This window comes from Cervus canadensis, chromosome 13 (assembly GCF_019320065.1).
Source record: "Cervus canadensis isolate Bull #8, Minnesota chromosome 13, ASM1932006v1, whole genome shotgun sequence".
NCBI classification, from domain to species: domain Eukaryota; kingdom Metazoa; phylum Chordata; class Mammalia; order Artiodactyla; family Cervidae; genus Cervus; species Cervus canadensis.
In genome coordinates this window covers 32,835,661-32,850,297 of record NC_057398.1, presented here as the reverse complement: position 1 = coordinate 32,850,297, position 14,637 = coordinate 32,835,661, and the positions used below count along the sequence as shown (strand labels likewise).

The window sequence follows — 14,637 nt, the reverse complement described above, 5'->3', positions numbered from 1 at the left end:
TTCCCATGCTGACATTCAGATCAGATACCTTCTCACGGGAAGATGGTGAGAGATTCAGGAAGAGAAAAGAAGGCCTTACAGTTCACTTCTCCGAGGTGGAATAAAACCAAGATGTCTTCTCCAAAGGCTGAGTCAAATGAGCTGGAACCAAGAAATGACAGCAGCTCCTGGTGTGGCCCGCCTGCCCCAGGACACACGTGGGCAGAGTGAGGCTTCCATCGGGTGTGTTTGCCAAGTTCACCGGGCCGGGTGGGGGCTACCCAGTAACAAAAACCCCGGTTTCATCTGCAACACAAGAAGCCCAATAAGGGTCTTTTTTAAAAATGAGCAAATCGTCCATCGAACTGAAGAAAAAAATGGCTTCCAAGTGAGGGAATTTTTTCATCTGGTTTCTTTGAAAGCAAAGTCCTGGTATTGTATCTACTGGAACCAAAATAAGGAAGATTTCTTTCTTCACGGTCACCCCACATGTGATGGTGACGTTGAAGAGGCACATCTCTGGGTTTTAAGGCAGCCCTGTCTGACCTTGAGCTGAGCCCGGTTCCCTCTGGGTACCTGGCGCCCCTCAAATGGAAGAGGAAAAACAGCTATTTTTCCCAGGAATTATTTTCTGGTGCTTCAGCTTTTTGTTCAGTTTAATAGTATATTCTAACGAATTCTCAGTGATCTTTCCTACCCTGATTTCTGCCTTTCCTATTTCCATTACCAGGAGAGGAGGGGCTAGAAGGCCAGGGTGACCAAACACAGCCAGGGCAGGCCCCTCCCCTTCAGAGGGGAGCTCGGAGCCTGAAAGGGTCTCTATGACTCAGAAACTAAAACCGCCTTGTGTGCTGACGAAAGTTACTGACCGAGTTAGTCAAGTTAGAAACTCGTGCAGGAACACAGCGGAGCAGATTCCTGGCATCTGGCCCGGTGTCCCTCATGGATGCGCCAAGAAGAAAACGTCACCTAAAGATTTTATACTTGTTCTTGCTTTAGTCCTGAATTGTAAAAACATATTTCGTCGTTAGAAATCTGTCCAGAGATAGGGTTAACAAGCAACCCTTGGAACTAGTGGAATTCCAAAGGAAAAAAAAAAAAAAAAGCCGTTGTACCGAGTCGCCCTGAAGCAGTTTGGGAAGTCTGGCGCAAAAGGGATGGCTTCGTTCGCCCCCACCGGGTTTTGTTCGGCAGCCGGGCCGAGTGGGTGATGGGCAGGCTCTGGAGGCCCCGGATTCCAGCGCACAGCAGGGCCGCCCCCTCCGAAAGGACACTTGTCACCCGGTGTCCCAGGCTCCGGCGTCGGCGGGAGGCCGCAGGAAGCCCCGGAAGGGCGGAGAGAGGGAGCGGGCGCAGGCGGCGGTGACTCAGCCTGGAGCGCGGGGGCGGGAGCGCGCGAGAGAAGGCGAGTCAGCGCGCTCAGCCTGGCAGCGGCGCCGGACCCAAAAGAGTTAAGTAGGCGGTGTCGGTGACGCCCCGCCCCCGCCCGGCCCGGCCCCCCGGAGGCCGCCGAGCCCGGTCGTATTTATTGCGGCGGCTCCCAGCGCATACTGTCTCTCCGCTGGCCCCGGCCGCGGCTTTTCCGAGTACTCCGCGCAGCGGCCCCGCGCCCCGAGCCAAGGCGCCATGGAGCGGCCGGCGCCCCTGGCCGTACTGCCCTTCTCGGACCCCGCGCACGCCCTGAGCCTGCTGCGCGGCCTGAGCCAGCTCCGCGCCGAGCGCAAGTTCCTGGACGTGACCCTTGAGGCGGCTGGCGGGCGCGACTTCCCGGCGCACCGCGCCGTGCTGGCGGCCGCCAGCCCCTACTTCCGCGCCATGTTCGCCGGGCAGTTGCGCGAGAGCCGCGCCGAGCGGGTGCGCCTGCACGGCGTGCCGCCCGACATGCTGCAGCTGCTGCTCGACTTCAGCTACACGGGCCGCGTGGCGGTGAGCGGCGACAACGCCGAGCCGCTGCTGCGCGCCGCCGACCTGCTGCAGTTCCCGGCGGTGAAGGAGGCGTGCGGCGCCTTCCTGCAGCAGCAGCTCGACCTGACCAACTGCCTGGACATGCAGGACTTCGCCGAGGCCTTCAGCTGCGCGGGGCTGGCGAGCGCGGCTCAGCGCTTCATCCTGCGCCACGTGGGCGAGCTGGGCGCCGAGCAGCTGGAGCGTCTGCCCCTGGCGCGGCTGCTGCGCTACCTGCGCGACGACGGGCTCTGCGTGCCCAAAGAGGAGGCCGCCTACCAGCTGGCACTGCGCTGGGTGCGCGCCGACCCGCCGCGCCGCGCGGCGCACTGGCCGCAGCTGCTGGAGGCCGTGCGCCTGCCCTTCGTGCGCCGCTTCTACCTGCTGGCGCACGTCGAGGCCGAGCCGCTGGTGGCCCGCTGCCCGCCCTGCCTGCGCCTGCTGCGCGAGGCGCGCGACTTCCAGGCGGCACGCTACGACCGCCACGACCGCGGGCCCTGCCCTCGGATGCGGCCGCGCCCCTCCACCGGCCTCGCCGAGATCCTCGTGCTCGTGGGCGGATGCGACCAGGACTGCGACGAACTGGTCACCGTCGACTGCTACAACCCGCAGACGGGCCAGTGGCGCTACCTGGCCGAGTTCCCCGACCACCTGGGCGGAGGCTACAGCATCGTGGCGCTGGGCAACGACATCTACGTGACGGGTAAGTGGGCATGGGGGCTGATCAGGAGGACCTTGGCCCGCCCAGATCCCAACGGGGGAGCAGGCAATTTTACCTGCAAGAGAACCCGAAGTGCTTGGAACCGCAGGCGCCACCTGGGTGCAGGTGGACACTCCCCCTTCCCCCGACTGGCAGGCACAGAAGTTTCTAGGGTTGATACTTAAGATCTAGAAGAACCCCTTTGTGTTAGTGGGACAAGTAGCCGTCTGTGGCTCTCACGGGGCCTGTATGGGCAGCCCCCTCCTTGCCCAGGCGGTGTCCCCATTTGGTGGCAAGACACTGGGGCAGCCTCCCTGCACTATGCTGCTGCTGCTAAGTCGCTTCAGTCGTGTCTGACTCTGTGAGACCCCATAGTCGGCAGCCCACCAGGCTCCCCCGTCCCTGGGATTCTTCAGGCAAGAACACTGGAGTGGGTTGCCATTTCCTTCTCCAACCCTGCACTATGAGTGCTTCCTTTTTCTCCCCAAGGAATCTGGGGACAGGCCAGGGACTGACACCCTGTGGTACATCCTTTCTACCCCGGTAGGGGGGATTTCTCCCTCCCAGCTGAGCAGCACAGTCCCCTGACTCACTCACTTGGTCACCAGTGACAGCATTCCCTGGGGCTTGTACCTAGGCCCTGCGCTGTGGGTCACGTGGTGTTTAGGCTGCTCCCGGCCCAGCGACTGTAAACAGAGTCACATGCTAAGAGGTTTTCTTCCAATTACTTGGCCCAAACCCCAAAACACTGCCGAGTCATGCTGGGCGGGTCCCAGCCCGCCCCAGTCCTGGGCATCTCCCACATTTTTTATTAAAGATGAATCCCAGTTCAAACTTGAGGCTCTCTCCATGCGTGGGGTGAGGAGGGGCGGTCTGTGCGAGGGCTATATAAGGAAAGAACCCGGCCAAGCATACGCTCAGGGCCTGCAGGGGCCTGGATCGGGCAGGGAGGCCTCAGCTGGGCCGGCGCAGCGCTGTGTCCAGCCTGGCACGTTAGTTCGGGAGAAAGCCAGCTCTGAGGTACCCGCCCCTCCCTCCAGTGTCCTGGGGGCTCTGAGCTGAGAAGTTGGGCTCATCCTAGCCTGAGGACAGGCTCAGCTGTGTGGCTGCCACTCCAGGTCTTGCCTCTGCAGGAATCTGCCAGAATGGGCCAGTTCCCAGTCTGAGGTTGGCCGTGTGTTGTTGGGGAACCAACCCCCTTTAACCCTGCCCCACCCCCACCACTGAAGTCTGGTCAGTAAACTCCCACAACTGGTCAGACTCGCCCCATCTTTGCACACCCTTCCATAAATGTCTCAGCTAATCCTTTGGGTTTAGACAGGTGGCTGGGTCATTCCCTACAGCTGCCTCTAGGGAATCTCACAGGGGCGAGGAGGCGGCTTCAGCTGCCTTTGACACAGTTCTCCTTTAGAAGGAAGAAGGGAGGCCGGGAGGACTTTACAAGGAGGCTGTCTTCTCCCTCTAAAAGCTCCAGGCTGTGAGTCGGATAGAATGTCATGTGCGCTCTGCTCTGCCCTTTGCCCCCAGGCTTGGGACAAGGAGGGGAATCCAACCCCCAGGGTTCTTGGGGCCCCTTCACCCTTCGGGAATCCTAATGTCCTAGGTGAGCCTGGTTTAACTTATGGCAGTAGCCAGTACCACTGGGCTTTGTTTGTTTGCTTTTTAGCCCTTTTTTTGGACATATAGATGGAAAAATAGACATCATACTTGCACAGCTTGATGACTTTTTCCAAACAAAACAAGTCAGTAGCTTGCACATAAATCAAGAAATACAACCCCAGAAGTTCACTCATAGCATCACCTTCTGTGTTAGGTTTCTTGCTGGCTGAGCACTTAGGTTTCTTCTTAACTCATCCTGGCCCAGCCTTGGTTAGGGGATGCCTAGAATTTAATGAACAAGTCCCCAGGCACCCTACCCACTTATGCTGTTTTAGTTTTTTTCTTTTTTTTGGCCAAGCACAGCATGCAGGATCTTAGTTTCCCAACAAGGGATCGAACCTGTGCCCCCTGCATTGTGAGCTCAGAGTCTTAGCCACTGGACCACCAGGGAAGTCCCTCCCACCCACATGACTTGTGGCTTCCTGGGAAAATGGACTCCAAGACCTGATGCTCCCATCCAGTTGAGGTGTCTGACTCTGAGTGCAGGGGTCCAAACTGAGGTTACTGTGTACTCAGAGTTGTGGCCTCTGGGCCTCTGGTTGGCCCACAGAGGTGCGGTGGTGTTTTTATGGCATGAAGCTGGACCATCCTCCTGGGCAGTGTTCAGCCTGTACCTGGCTTGAGCCCCTGGCTGGGGCCTTGGTAAGAGAGGATGTGTGTTTCATCTTACTCTCTAGGAAGTTGAGGGAGTCACGGGTGGGTGACTCACCCTGAGTCGGTGTGGGCTAATCATCTCTCTGCCCATTGTGCTCCCTGGCAGGTGGATCGGATGGCTCCCGGCTCTATGACTGTGTGTGGAGGTACAACTCGAGTGTGAATGAGTGGACGGAGGTGGCGCCCATGCTGAAGGCCCGGGAGTACCACAGCTCCTCCGTGCTGGACGGGCTGCTGTACGTGGTGGCTGCGGACAGCACGGAGCGTTACGACCACACCACCGACTCCTGGGAGGCCCTGCAGCCCATGACCTACCCCATGGACAACTGTTCCACCACAGCCTGCCGGGGCCGGCTCTACGCCATTGGTTCCCTGGCCGGCAAGGAGACCATGGTCATGCAGTGCTACCACCCAGACACGGACCTGTGGTCGCTGGTGGACTGTGGCCAGCTCCCACCGTGGTCCTTTGCCCCCAAGACAGTGACTCTGAACGGACTCATGTACTTCATCAGGTGAGTCCCCAGGGGCCAAGGCCACTGGGTGCTCTTTTTTACTAGTTGAGCACAGCTTTGGTGTTCTCCCATTTCACAGATGAGGAAACTGAGGTCACACTGGGCTCTGAGGTGGATCCTTCTGAGCTGGAGCTGTGGTTCAACGCTAAGTTGCTTCAGTTGTGTCTGACTCTTTGTGACCCTGATGTCTGTAGCCCACCAGGCTTCTCTGTCTGTGGGATTCTCCAGGCAAAAATACTTGAATAGGTTGCCATTTCATCTTCCAGGGGATCTCCCTGACCCAGGGATCAGACCCTTGTCTTCTGCATTGGCGGGCAGGTTCTTTACCATTAGTGCCACCTGGGAAGCTGGGTCCCTCTAAAAACCCTAGTTGGTCTCATGTGGCCTTTACTAAAAGGAGCCACCTATCCTACCTGAGAGGGACTTTGAATCTTAATAAGAGGAGAGCTTTCTGGACACTTGAGTCTTTGGGAGGAGGAGCATGGCCTGACAGACAATTTGCTCATCAGCCGACTGGTGCCAGGTGTGAGGGACCAGGTGGATGGATTGACCTCGCCCTCTCTGCAGAAAGCAGAACTTCCGGGTTCAGTGCATCTCTGCAGGTTCTCTCTCTCCCCTTCCTACCCGGCCTGGCCCAGGAGGGCTCATGAGTCTTGCTAAAAGAATGCTGTTCTCCCAGGATCCCGCCGCCACCCTGGACCAGGGAGGGGCGTGGTACCAAGCCGACCTGGAGCTGCCTGCAGGAACAATGACTGTAGTTAGCCTGTTGAAATCCCCAGTGGGTCGAACTCTGGGTTACCTGCTTTATGGGCATTTTCAAGGCTAGTGCCCCATGGCTGTCTAACAAGATGACACCACTGTTGTCCCCCTTTCACAGGTGGCAAAACAGGGACAGAGGGGTAAAGGACTTGCTCACAACTGCAGGCTTTTATGTATATTTATGCGATTGCATCAGGTCTTAGTTGCTGCTCTCAAGATCTTCAGTTGCGGCATGCAGGCATGTGGGATCTAGTACCCTGACCAGGGACCGAACCTGGGCCCCCTGCATTAGGAGCACGGCATCTTAGCCACTGGAGCACCAGGAAAGGCCCCTCAGGCTTTAAATGGTGGCACAGGATTAGAACCAAGAACTTCCAACCCAGGTCCCATGTGCTGTCACCACATCCCAGCCTCCCTGGGCCTGGCTGTGGAACTGGGCACCCAGTGGGTCAGTGTTCATCCGTGGGGGGTCTTGATGATTTGTCACAGCCAGATGCCCCCTCCTGATCGGCCAGTGGGCATCCAAGGATCTGGGAGCTCCATACCTGCAGATCACAGCTTCTGTGTGTGTGTCACGTATGCACGCACAAACGTGCTTGTGTGTGTTAGTTGCTCAGTTGTATCTGACTCTTTGTGACCTTATGGACTATAGCCCGCCAAGCTCCTCTGTCCATGAGATTCTTGAAGCAAGAATACTGGAGTAGGTAGCCATGCCCTTCTCTAGGGGATCTTCCCAACCCAGGGATCGAACCTGGTTCTCCTGCATTGGGAGGCAGGTTCTTTGCCATCTGAGCCATCGGGCAGCCCTACATGCTTATAGGCCTGTGTATCTGCCTCTCCTCTCCATGGCCTAGAGCCTGCCTGAAACTTCAGACCCAGAGGGGAGGGGAAGGTGTGAATGACCATCCCTCCCTCCCCATTCCATCTGGGACTTTGAATTGGGAGTCTCCAAGGACAGGGACCCTGTGCTTCTTGGGCCACTCCCCTCTCACCGGCTGAGCCTCCCTTGCCCCAGACCTGAGGCTCTTTCCCAGGCTTCCAGGGAGAATACAGTTGGAACCCAGAGGTGTTGCTTGTCTCATGGTGGCCAGGCCTCCCTGATTCCCAGAAAGATCAGGTTGGCTTCAAGGAAGCCCCAGAAACTCAGCCGGCTCCTGACCCTGTTATAAACATCACATCGTCTGACCCTTCGTCCAGCTCTCCTCCCTGAGTCGTGAAAACCTCTTCAAAGTGGGGGTGGGGATGGCTATAAATATACCTTACGAGGGTGCCAGAACCTTCGTCAGAGTGCCAGGAACTTGGCCTCAGCCCCTCATGGCAGTTCCAGGCCGAGTGCCTTTGAGAACACCCTCCTGCCCCCACCCCACTGTCCTAGAACAAGATATGCCCAAGGACCAGCGTGTGGACGGAAGGCCCAGCGCCTTGGTCCTCCTGGTCGGGGTCGCTGGTCAGCTGCTAAACCGCCCCACGTGCGGATCTTAGGATGCCCCCCCAGGCCCACTGTCAGCCTTTGTACATGGTCACCGAGGCCATGGAGGGCCAGGTAGGTGGGTTTGACTCTACTCATCACAACCCCCCCACCACCACTGCTGCTGCTAAGTCACTTCAGTCGTGTCCGACTCTGTGCGACCCCATAGACGGCAGCCCACCAGGCTCCCCTGTCCCTGGGATTCTCCAGGCAAGAATGCTGGAGTGGGTTGCCATTTCCTTCTTCAATGCATGAAAGTGAAAAATGAAAGTGAAGTTGCTCAGTCATGTCCGACTCTTAGTGACCCCATGGACTGCAGCCTACCAGGCTCCTCCGTCCATGGGATTTTCCAGCCAAGAGTACTGGAATGGTGCCATTGCCTTCTCTGTCCCCCCACCAAACTAGAAAGGCAGCCTGTTTGTCCTCTAAGTGAACAGTGGGGGCCTGGCCTCCTTGAACGTGTGGGTGAGCCCGGGGGCCTGGGTCTTGTGCTCTTGAGCGTTCATGCACCCTATCCACTCCCTTGGGCACCTCGGCCACGTCACTCCTGCTCACAAGGCCCGCTGTTGGGGTAGCTCCCGTCTAGAAGAGGCTGTGATAGGGAGGTGTGTCCCATGCTGTCCACTTCAGCTGCCCCAGCCGTGAGCAGCGACCAGCAGCCCCCTCCCCCAGCCATGCTCCAGTTTGGCCCCAGTTTCACACAGCTCCTGGGCTGGGGCGTTCCAGCCCCGCAGAGGCAGGAGGCAAGAGCCTTGTCCAGCCTCGCACCTTCTGGCTGCAGCTTCTGTGTTCCTGCAGCCGGGGAGGGCAGCCCAGCGGGTTCCCATATTAATTATCGTCATCTCATGGGCCACAACCTAAGAATGGTTTTTACATTCTGAAGTGGTTGGAGGGAAAAAAAAAAAGCGAGAGTCATACTTCCTGACGCGTGGACAGTTATGTGAAATTCAAAGCTGCGTCCATAAATAAGGTTTTATGGGAAGGCAACCAGCCCCTTTGTTTATGCATCTGTGGCTGCATTTGTTCTCAGCGGCAGTGCTGGGGACCTGCCGCAGAGGCCGTCTCCTCCACAAGACCTGAAATGTTTACTCTTGGGCCCTTCTGCTAACCCCTGACCTGTGACCATCATCATCATCAACGCTACCATTTGGGAGATAGTGTTTTTCGAGGCTGTGCCTTTGAACATCTGAGTGAAGGCATCAGGAGTGAGTCAAACAGGATTGAAGGAGCCTGAGCCCAAAGTGGGGGGCAGTGCTGGTGTCCTCGCTCCTGTGATTCTGGTCACCCTGCTGGGCACCTCGGATGTAGCAGTGAACAGGGCGTGATGGGGGCTGACAGCAGTGGGAGGGCAGCGGCCGAGGAGCAGTCCAGGGCACAAGGGGGGTGGGCAGTGGGGCAGGGGGCCTGGCCTAGACTGGTCAGCCCTGGAAGGCTGTCCTGAAGAGGAGGCAGAAGTCCCAATCAGAAGAATAAGTGGAGATTGGATGGAAGGGCCATGGTCAGTTCGGGAGCTGAGGCTAGACTGTGTGACCATGGTAGCCGGGGAGGGTCGGCTGCGTTGGTGCTGGGCTGCAGGAAAGGGTTTAAGTGTGATTGTTGGGTTTGTGGAGCAAGGCTGGATTCCGGCCTCAGAGCCGAGGTGTGGGGGCCTGAAGTCAGCCCTTCTGAGCCAGGGGCGGGGTCCCACTGGCCAGTGGGCGGCCAAACAGCATCACAGAGGTCCCCAAAGGAGGTGGGCCTGGCGGACCCTCTCTCCAGCACTCACACCCAGGGACTTCCTACTCACTCTGACCTGCTCTTCCTCCTCGCCCACTCCCCAGGGACGACTCGGCCGAAGTGGACGTGTATAACCCCACCAAGAACGAATGGGATAAGATCCCGTCAATGAATCAGGTGAGTTTGCAGACTCACCAGCACTGGGAGTTCGGGCTGGCCCTGGTTTCCAACCAATGTCAGCGCAGGTGTTTGGGGGTTCAGTCCCAGCAGGCAAGGGTCCGTACTGGGCACTTCCCCAGCGTTGTCTCACTGCACAGCGGACTGCTGCTGTCCTCCACTTGTGTTTGGGGGTCACCAAAACAGAGACCTTAAATAAGATGCCAGAGTCACATAGCTTAGTTCATCCACTCAGACCAGAGTTCACTGAGCGTCCACTGTGAGCCAGAGAGCAGCCTTCGAATGAGTGTTCCACCAAGGGACTGCAAGTGCAAAGGGCCTGGGGCGGGCCATGCCTGATACGTTCATGGAACAAGCCCTCAGCCTGGCATGGCTGGAGCAGAGTGAACACGGGGGCAACAGAGGGGTGAGGTCAGACAAGGAGGTCTCTGGGGATTGACCTTGGGAGTACATTTATTGAACACCTGCTGTGTACCCACACTTCTGCTGCCTAATGGGGTGTGACTCTCTTTGCTTGTTGAGTTTTACAGTAAGATGGAGCCAGGAAGGTTTGGTAGCATTTGGCCACATGGGCAGTTTCCATTCCCAGACACATATCTATACCCACATCTATCTCTGTTTTCTGTCTTCCTTAATACTTCCCAACCTGGGACTTCCCTGGTGGTCCAGTGGTTAGGACTCTGTGCTTCCACTGCAAGGGACATGGATTCAATTCCTGGTCGGGGAACTAAGATCCCACATGCTGCATGGCACAGCCTCCCCTTAGCAAAAAAAGAATTTTCCAAACCTTCTCTCTTGATACCTCTGCGTGACCAGTGTCATTATATACAACATCAGAGTTTATTTAACATCTTTACTGTTGCCAAATCTAACTTTGGTTGGCCCCATAATGAGCTATCGCGCATGCGTGCTCAGTTGTGTCCAACTCTTTGCAACCCTGTGGACGATAGGCCGCTAGGCTCCTCTGTCCATGGGATTCTTCAGGCAAGAATACTGAAGTGGGTTGCCATTTCCTTCTCCAGGGGATCTTCCTGACCCAGGGATTGAACTCATGTCTCTTGTATCTCCTGCACTACAGGCGGGTTCTTTACCACTGTGCCACCGGGGAAGCCCATAATGAGCTACACTTACTCATTATAGCAATTTTGGGAAAGGTGGGATAGTCCAGTCTTGTGGTTCAGAGCCCAGATTTTGGATCAAGTCCCAGCTCTGCCACTGTCAGCCACGTGTGGCTGTTTTCCCATCTGTAAGATGGGGAGAACAATCGTGCCTGTCTTACGGGGATGAGGCTGCTTGGAGGCCCCTTGACCACCATTGGGACCAGCCATGGCGTGTGACCCCTGGGCATGTAGCCCCTGTTTCCTAGCTGGGGTATAGGAAGTGCCAAGACCACCCTGCCAAGGGCCCCGGGCACCTTCCCTGCAGAGGGGGAGCTGTGGGGGCTCTCCCCTGCCCTGGCTGCCAGCCTCCCCTCACTGCCCACCTTGGCCCACAGGTGCACGTTGGGGGCAGCCTGGCCGTCCTCGGAGGTAAGCTCTACGTCTCTGGGGGCTATGATAACACCTTCGAACTCTCCGACGTGGTGGAGGCCTACGACCCAGAGACTCGGGCGTGGAGCGTGGTGGGCCGGCTCCCAGAGCCCACCTTCTGGCATGGCAGCGTCAGCATCTTCCGCCAGTTCATGCCCCAGACACCCTTGGGCGGGCGCGGCTTTGAGCTAGATAGTGGCAGCAGTGACATGGATGTGGGCCAGCCCCGGCCGCCGCAGAACCCCGCCGAGCTGCACTAGCCCCGGCCCGGCCCGGGGAGGGCCTCGGTGCAGGTAACCTGGCATCTTAGGGGGGCAGCACGCCCTTTCTTGTGCACAGGACAGGTGGGGCCCACCGGGCGGAGCGTGGACTCGGGGGCAGCCGAGCAAGCAAGGCTCAGGATATGATACCTGGGGAGTTGCTGTGCGTTCAGGGCCTCCTAGGGCCAGGCCAGCGTGCACGCTCCTGCTCCTTGGTCCAGGAAGAACTGCCTCCCTGTCAGCACATCTCAGGCTCCAGTGAATCCCCCCCGCCCCAGGCTCCCACCTCTCCGATGCAGGCATACCCCTCCTGCAGTCACCACCTGTGCCTACTTGCCCCCCTGCCTGCCCCTGCCCCGGGAGAGCAGAACCCCAGCACTTCTGGGTACAAGTGGAGCAGAGTCTTGAGAACAGCCTCTTCGCAGATCCTGCTATCCAGAACATGGAGAATCAGGCCGACGATGGCCCCAGGGAGGTTCCACACTCTATGGTCAGGGCTGGACAGCTGGCAGGCCAGCTCCACAGTGGAGGGGTATGCCTGCCCAGCTCCTCAACCCTGCTGGGGCCTTGCACCGACACATCTGCTATGAGTGGGCCTCCTGGAAGTAAGCTCAGACCTGGCGAAACAGGGCGGGGAGTGGACAGGAGCATAGCCTTGAAGGGGGCCCAGCGAGACCTGCTGGGGGTTGTCTGTCTCCAGTGGACCTGGGCTGGGACAGGTGTTGGGGTTCCTGTCCAGCCCACCTGCCAATGTGGCCCCACGTGACTTGGGGGCCTCCAGGACCTTCGTCCCAGGCTGGTGCGGGAGAGGACTAAAGGCTGCAAGTGCAAGGTCGTAGCTTCTCTCCAGGAGGCCCTGGGACTTTGTCGCTGAAGCCCCGCCAGGCAAACAGCTGTGGACGCCCTTGCCCTGGCAGCCTGAGCGGAGGAGCGGGTTGTTTCTCAAAGAACCCGGGGCGGGGCAGGGCAGACTCAGTAGTTGGTCACAAGGTTTCAAATGCAGTTGGCCTTTCCTTAAAGGAAGAGAGGGCAGCTAGAAGCAGGGTCTGGGTGGTTTGATCTTTACTCTTCCAGGGCCACTGCTGAAGTTTTCTGCAGGGGGTTGGGGGTGGGGAACGGCATGTGCGTTGAGCCCTGCAGAAGCCAGGGCTTCTCCAGGTGGGTGCCTGGAGGAGCCCCTGGGAACCCCGGAGCTGGTATCCCTGGTTCTGAAGTGTGAGTGTTCCAGTGGATGCTGGTCTTGGCCCCTCCAGGTCCCCAAAGTAGCCTGTGCTTGAATTTGTGCTCCTTCCCTTCCAAAGGGGAGGATGTTTGTTTTCCTCGTTGGGTGGATATTCATCCATGTTCTCACCAAGAAAAAAGTTTTCTCACCATCACTTCCCAAGTGGCTCTTAACAATCCTTTTATTGGGCAGAAGCTGTAGGGGGGCCCTGCCTTCCCCGCTGTGAGGAGCCCTGGGGGAGCCATCGCTGTCAGGTTGACTGTCTTGCTCTGGAAACCCCACTGGAGCAGCCACAGCCCAGAGCTGGCCCTTCAGGTCCCCTTGGGCCCTGGCTCAGGGACCACTCCCAGCCCCTACCCCCCACCCCACCCTACCCCACCTAGCTGACATAGTGGGAAGGCAGGGGATGGGGAGTTGGCGTGTCCTGCCTTGGGCTTTGGCCAGGATAGGTGCTTACTTAGCCCTCTGCTCCCTTGGGGACGCCCCTCCCAGGTCAGCCCTCCTGGTCTGTGTCCTCCCTTGTGAATTGGGGCTGGCCTGCCCCCTCCCCCCAGGGTGGTTGCAACCCTAGAGGCTCTCCCTCCACTGCCCTCACTTCACTCCCCAGGGGTTATTGTGACCTTTCTTCCAGCCCTGGCACCTGCCTGGTGGGCTGAGCCCACCCAGAGGTGGTCTGGCTCCATGGGGTGGCAGACTTGGGTTCCCAGGCAGGCGAGGCTGCCCAATGTGATGGCTCGTCTCCTGTGGGCGGCAGGGGGACATCAAGGCTGGGGTGCTTGGCGTCCACGGAGCCCTGATTCTGTCCCAGTCACCAGTTCAGTGCCAGTCATGTCCTCCCAGCGGGTGTGACATCACGCAGAGAGATGTGGTGACATGTAACAGGTCATGGGGGTGGGGCAGGGACTCAGTTTCATGGGAAAGACTCCAGGTGCCCTTTCCAGGGCTGTCTCTTTGGAGGGCCTGGGCAGCCCACGAAGGCAGGATGGGGGTGGAGAGCAGCCGTGTGCCATGGTCACTGGAACTCCCCCTACCAGCCCCCAGGCAGGCAGGGCTGTTCTGTGTCAAGGGCAGAAATCTCTGCAGGGAGTGGCTTATGGGGAGGCCTTTTGCTGGGGCTGCAGACACTCATGATTTCCTCCTAAATCAGTGTTTGTCACCCGCCACGGCATTCTGGTCAGCTCTGAGGGCCAGAGCCTGGGCCTTTGTCGGGTCTTTGCCGGGTTTTTGGTACTTCACCATGTGACCAGCCATCCTACTCGCCGGTGGTGACTCAGATGATGGTGTGGGGGAAGGGGGGCAGTGATCACTTCCTAGAAACTCCCCAGGTCCCCACCCACCAGACCCCACCTTGGGAAGGGGAGGCACCAGCCTCAGCAACAGCAGGCTCCCGCTGGGGGTCCAGGAGCAGGGTTGACCCTTGAGAAGTGTCCCCTCCCTGCCTGCCCTCCGTGCTCCGCTGTATCACTGCACACCGACGGGCGGGGCCAGCTGGGAAGGGACTGTCTCTCCGTGTTAGAGGTGCACGACTTTGAGTCTGTGAGGCAAGTTAAGTTATGAGAGTTTGGTGACTAGTATTTAATGCTGACCTACTGTTTAAAGTATTCTATATTTATACGACTTCAAAGACTCTTCTGGACTAGCACACCCTCCTTCCAGGGTCCGACATCCAGTGCCAGCCCCCCGAGCATGGGGCAGGTTTGCATATTTATTTGTCTGTTCGTTAGGCTTCTGTGTCTGGGATCCTGTTTAAGGTTTTAGGATGCCTTCAATACATTAACTTTTTGAAATAAAAACGTTTCCTATATGTTTAGTGTCATTGCCTCCATCCTGCTGCTCTCGGGTATTGGAGCCTTATGGGCTGAGGCCAGGTACGTGGGGCAAGGGAGCCCAGGAGTCCTTGAGAGCACGTTTAATACTCATTAATGCGGCTGCCCCTGTGCCCACAGGGAAGGGGGTCGAGGTTGAAGTGCCCAGGACTTGTGCTGGTGGTTATGGGGGCAAAGCCTTTTAGGCCGTTTCTTGTCTCTGTCATTACAAGGCAGGAAGTCGTGGGAAGAG

General features: G+C 58.1%; 1 protein-coding gene across 1 annotated transcript; it reads left to right on the top strand.

Annotated features, from left to right (window-relative positions):
- Nucleotides 1–1,494: 1,494 nt before the first annotated feature.
- Nucleotides 1,495–14,383, top strand: KLHL21 (kelch like family member 21). The gene is made up of 4 exons (XM_043484987.1): nucleotides 1,495–2,626; nucleotides 5,043–5,448; nucleotides 9,496–9,568; nucleotides 11,064–14,383. Exons 1-4 carry the CDS (start codon nucleotides 1,606–1,608, stop codon nucleotides 11,355–11,357), a joined length of 1,794 nt encoding a protein of 597 aa, XP_043340922.1. The 5' UTR covers nucleotides 1,495–1,605; the 3' UTR covers nucleotides 11,358–14,383.
- Nucleotides 14,384–14,637: the final 254 nt, after the last annotated feature.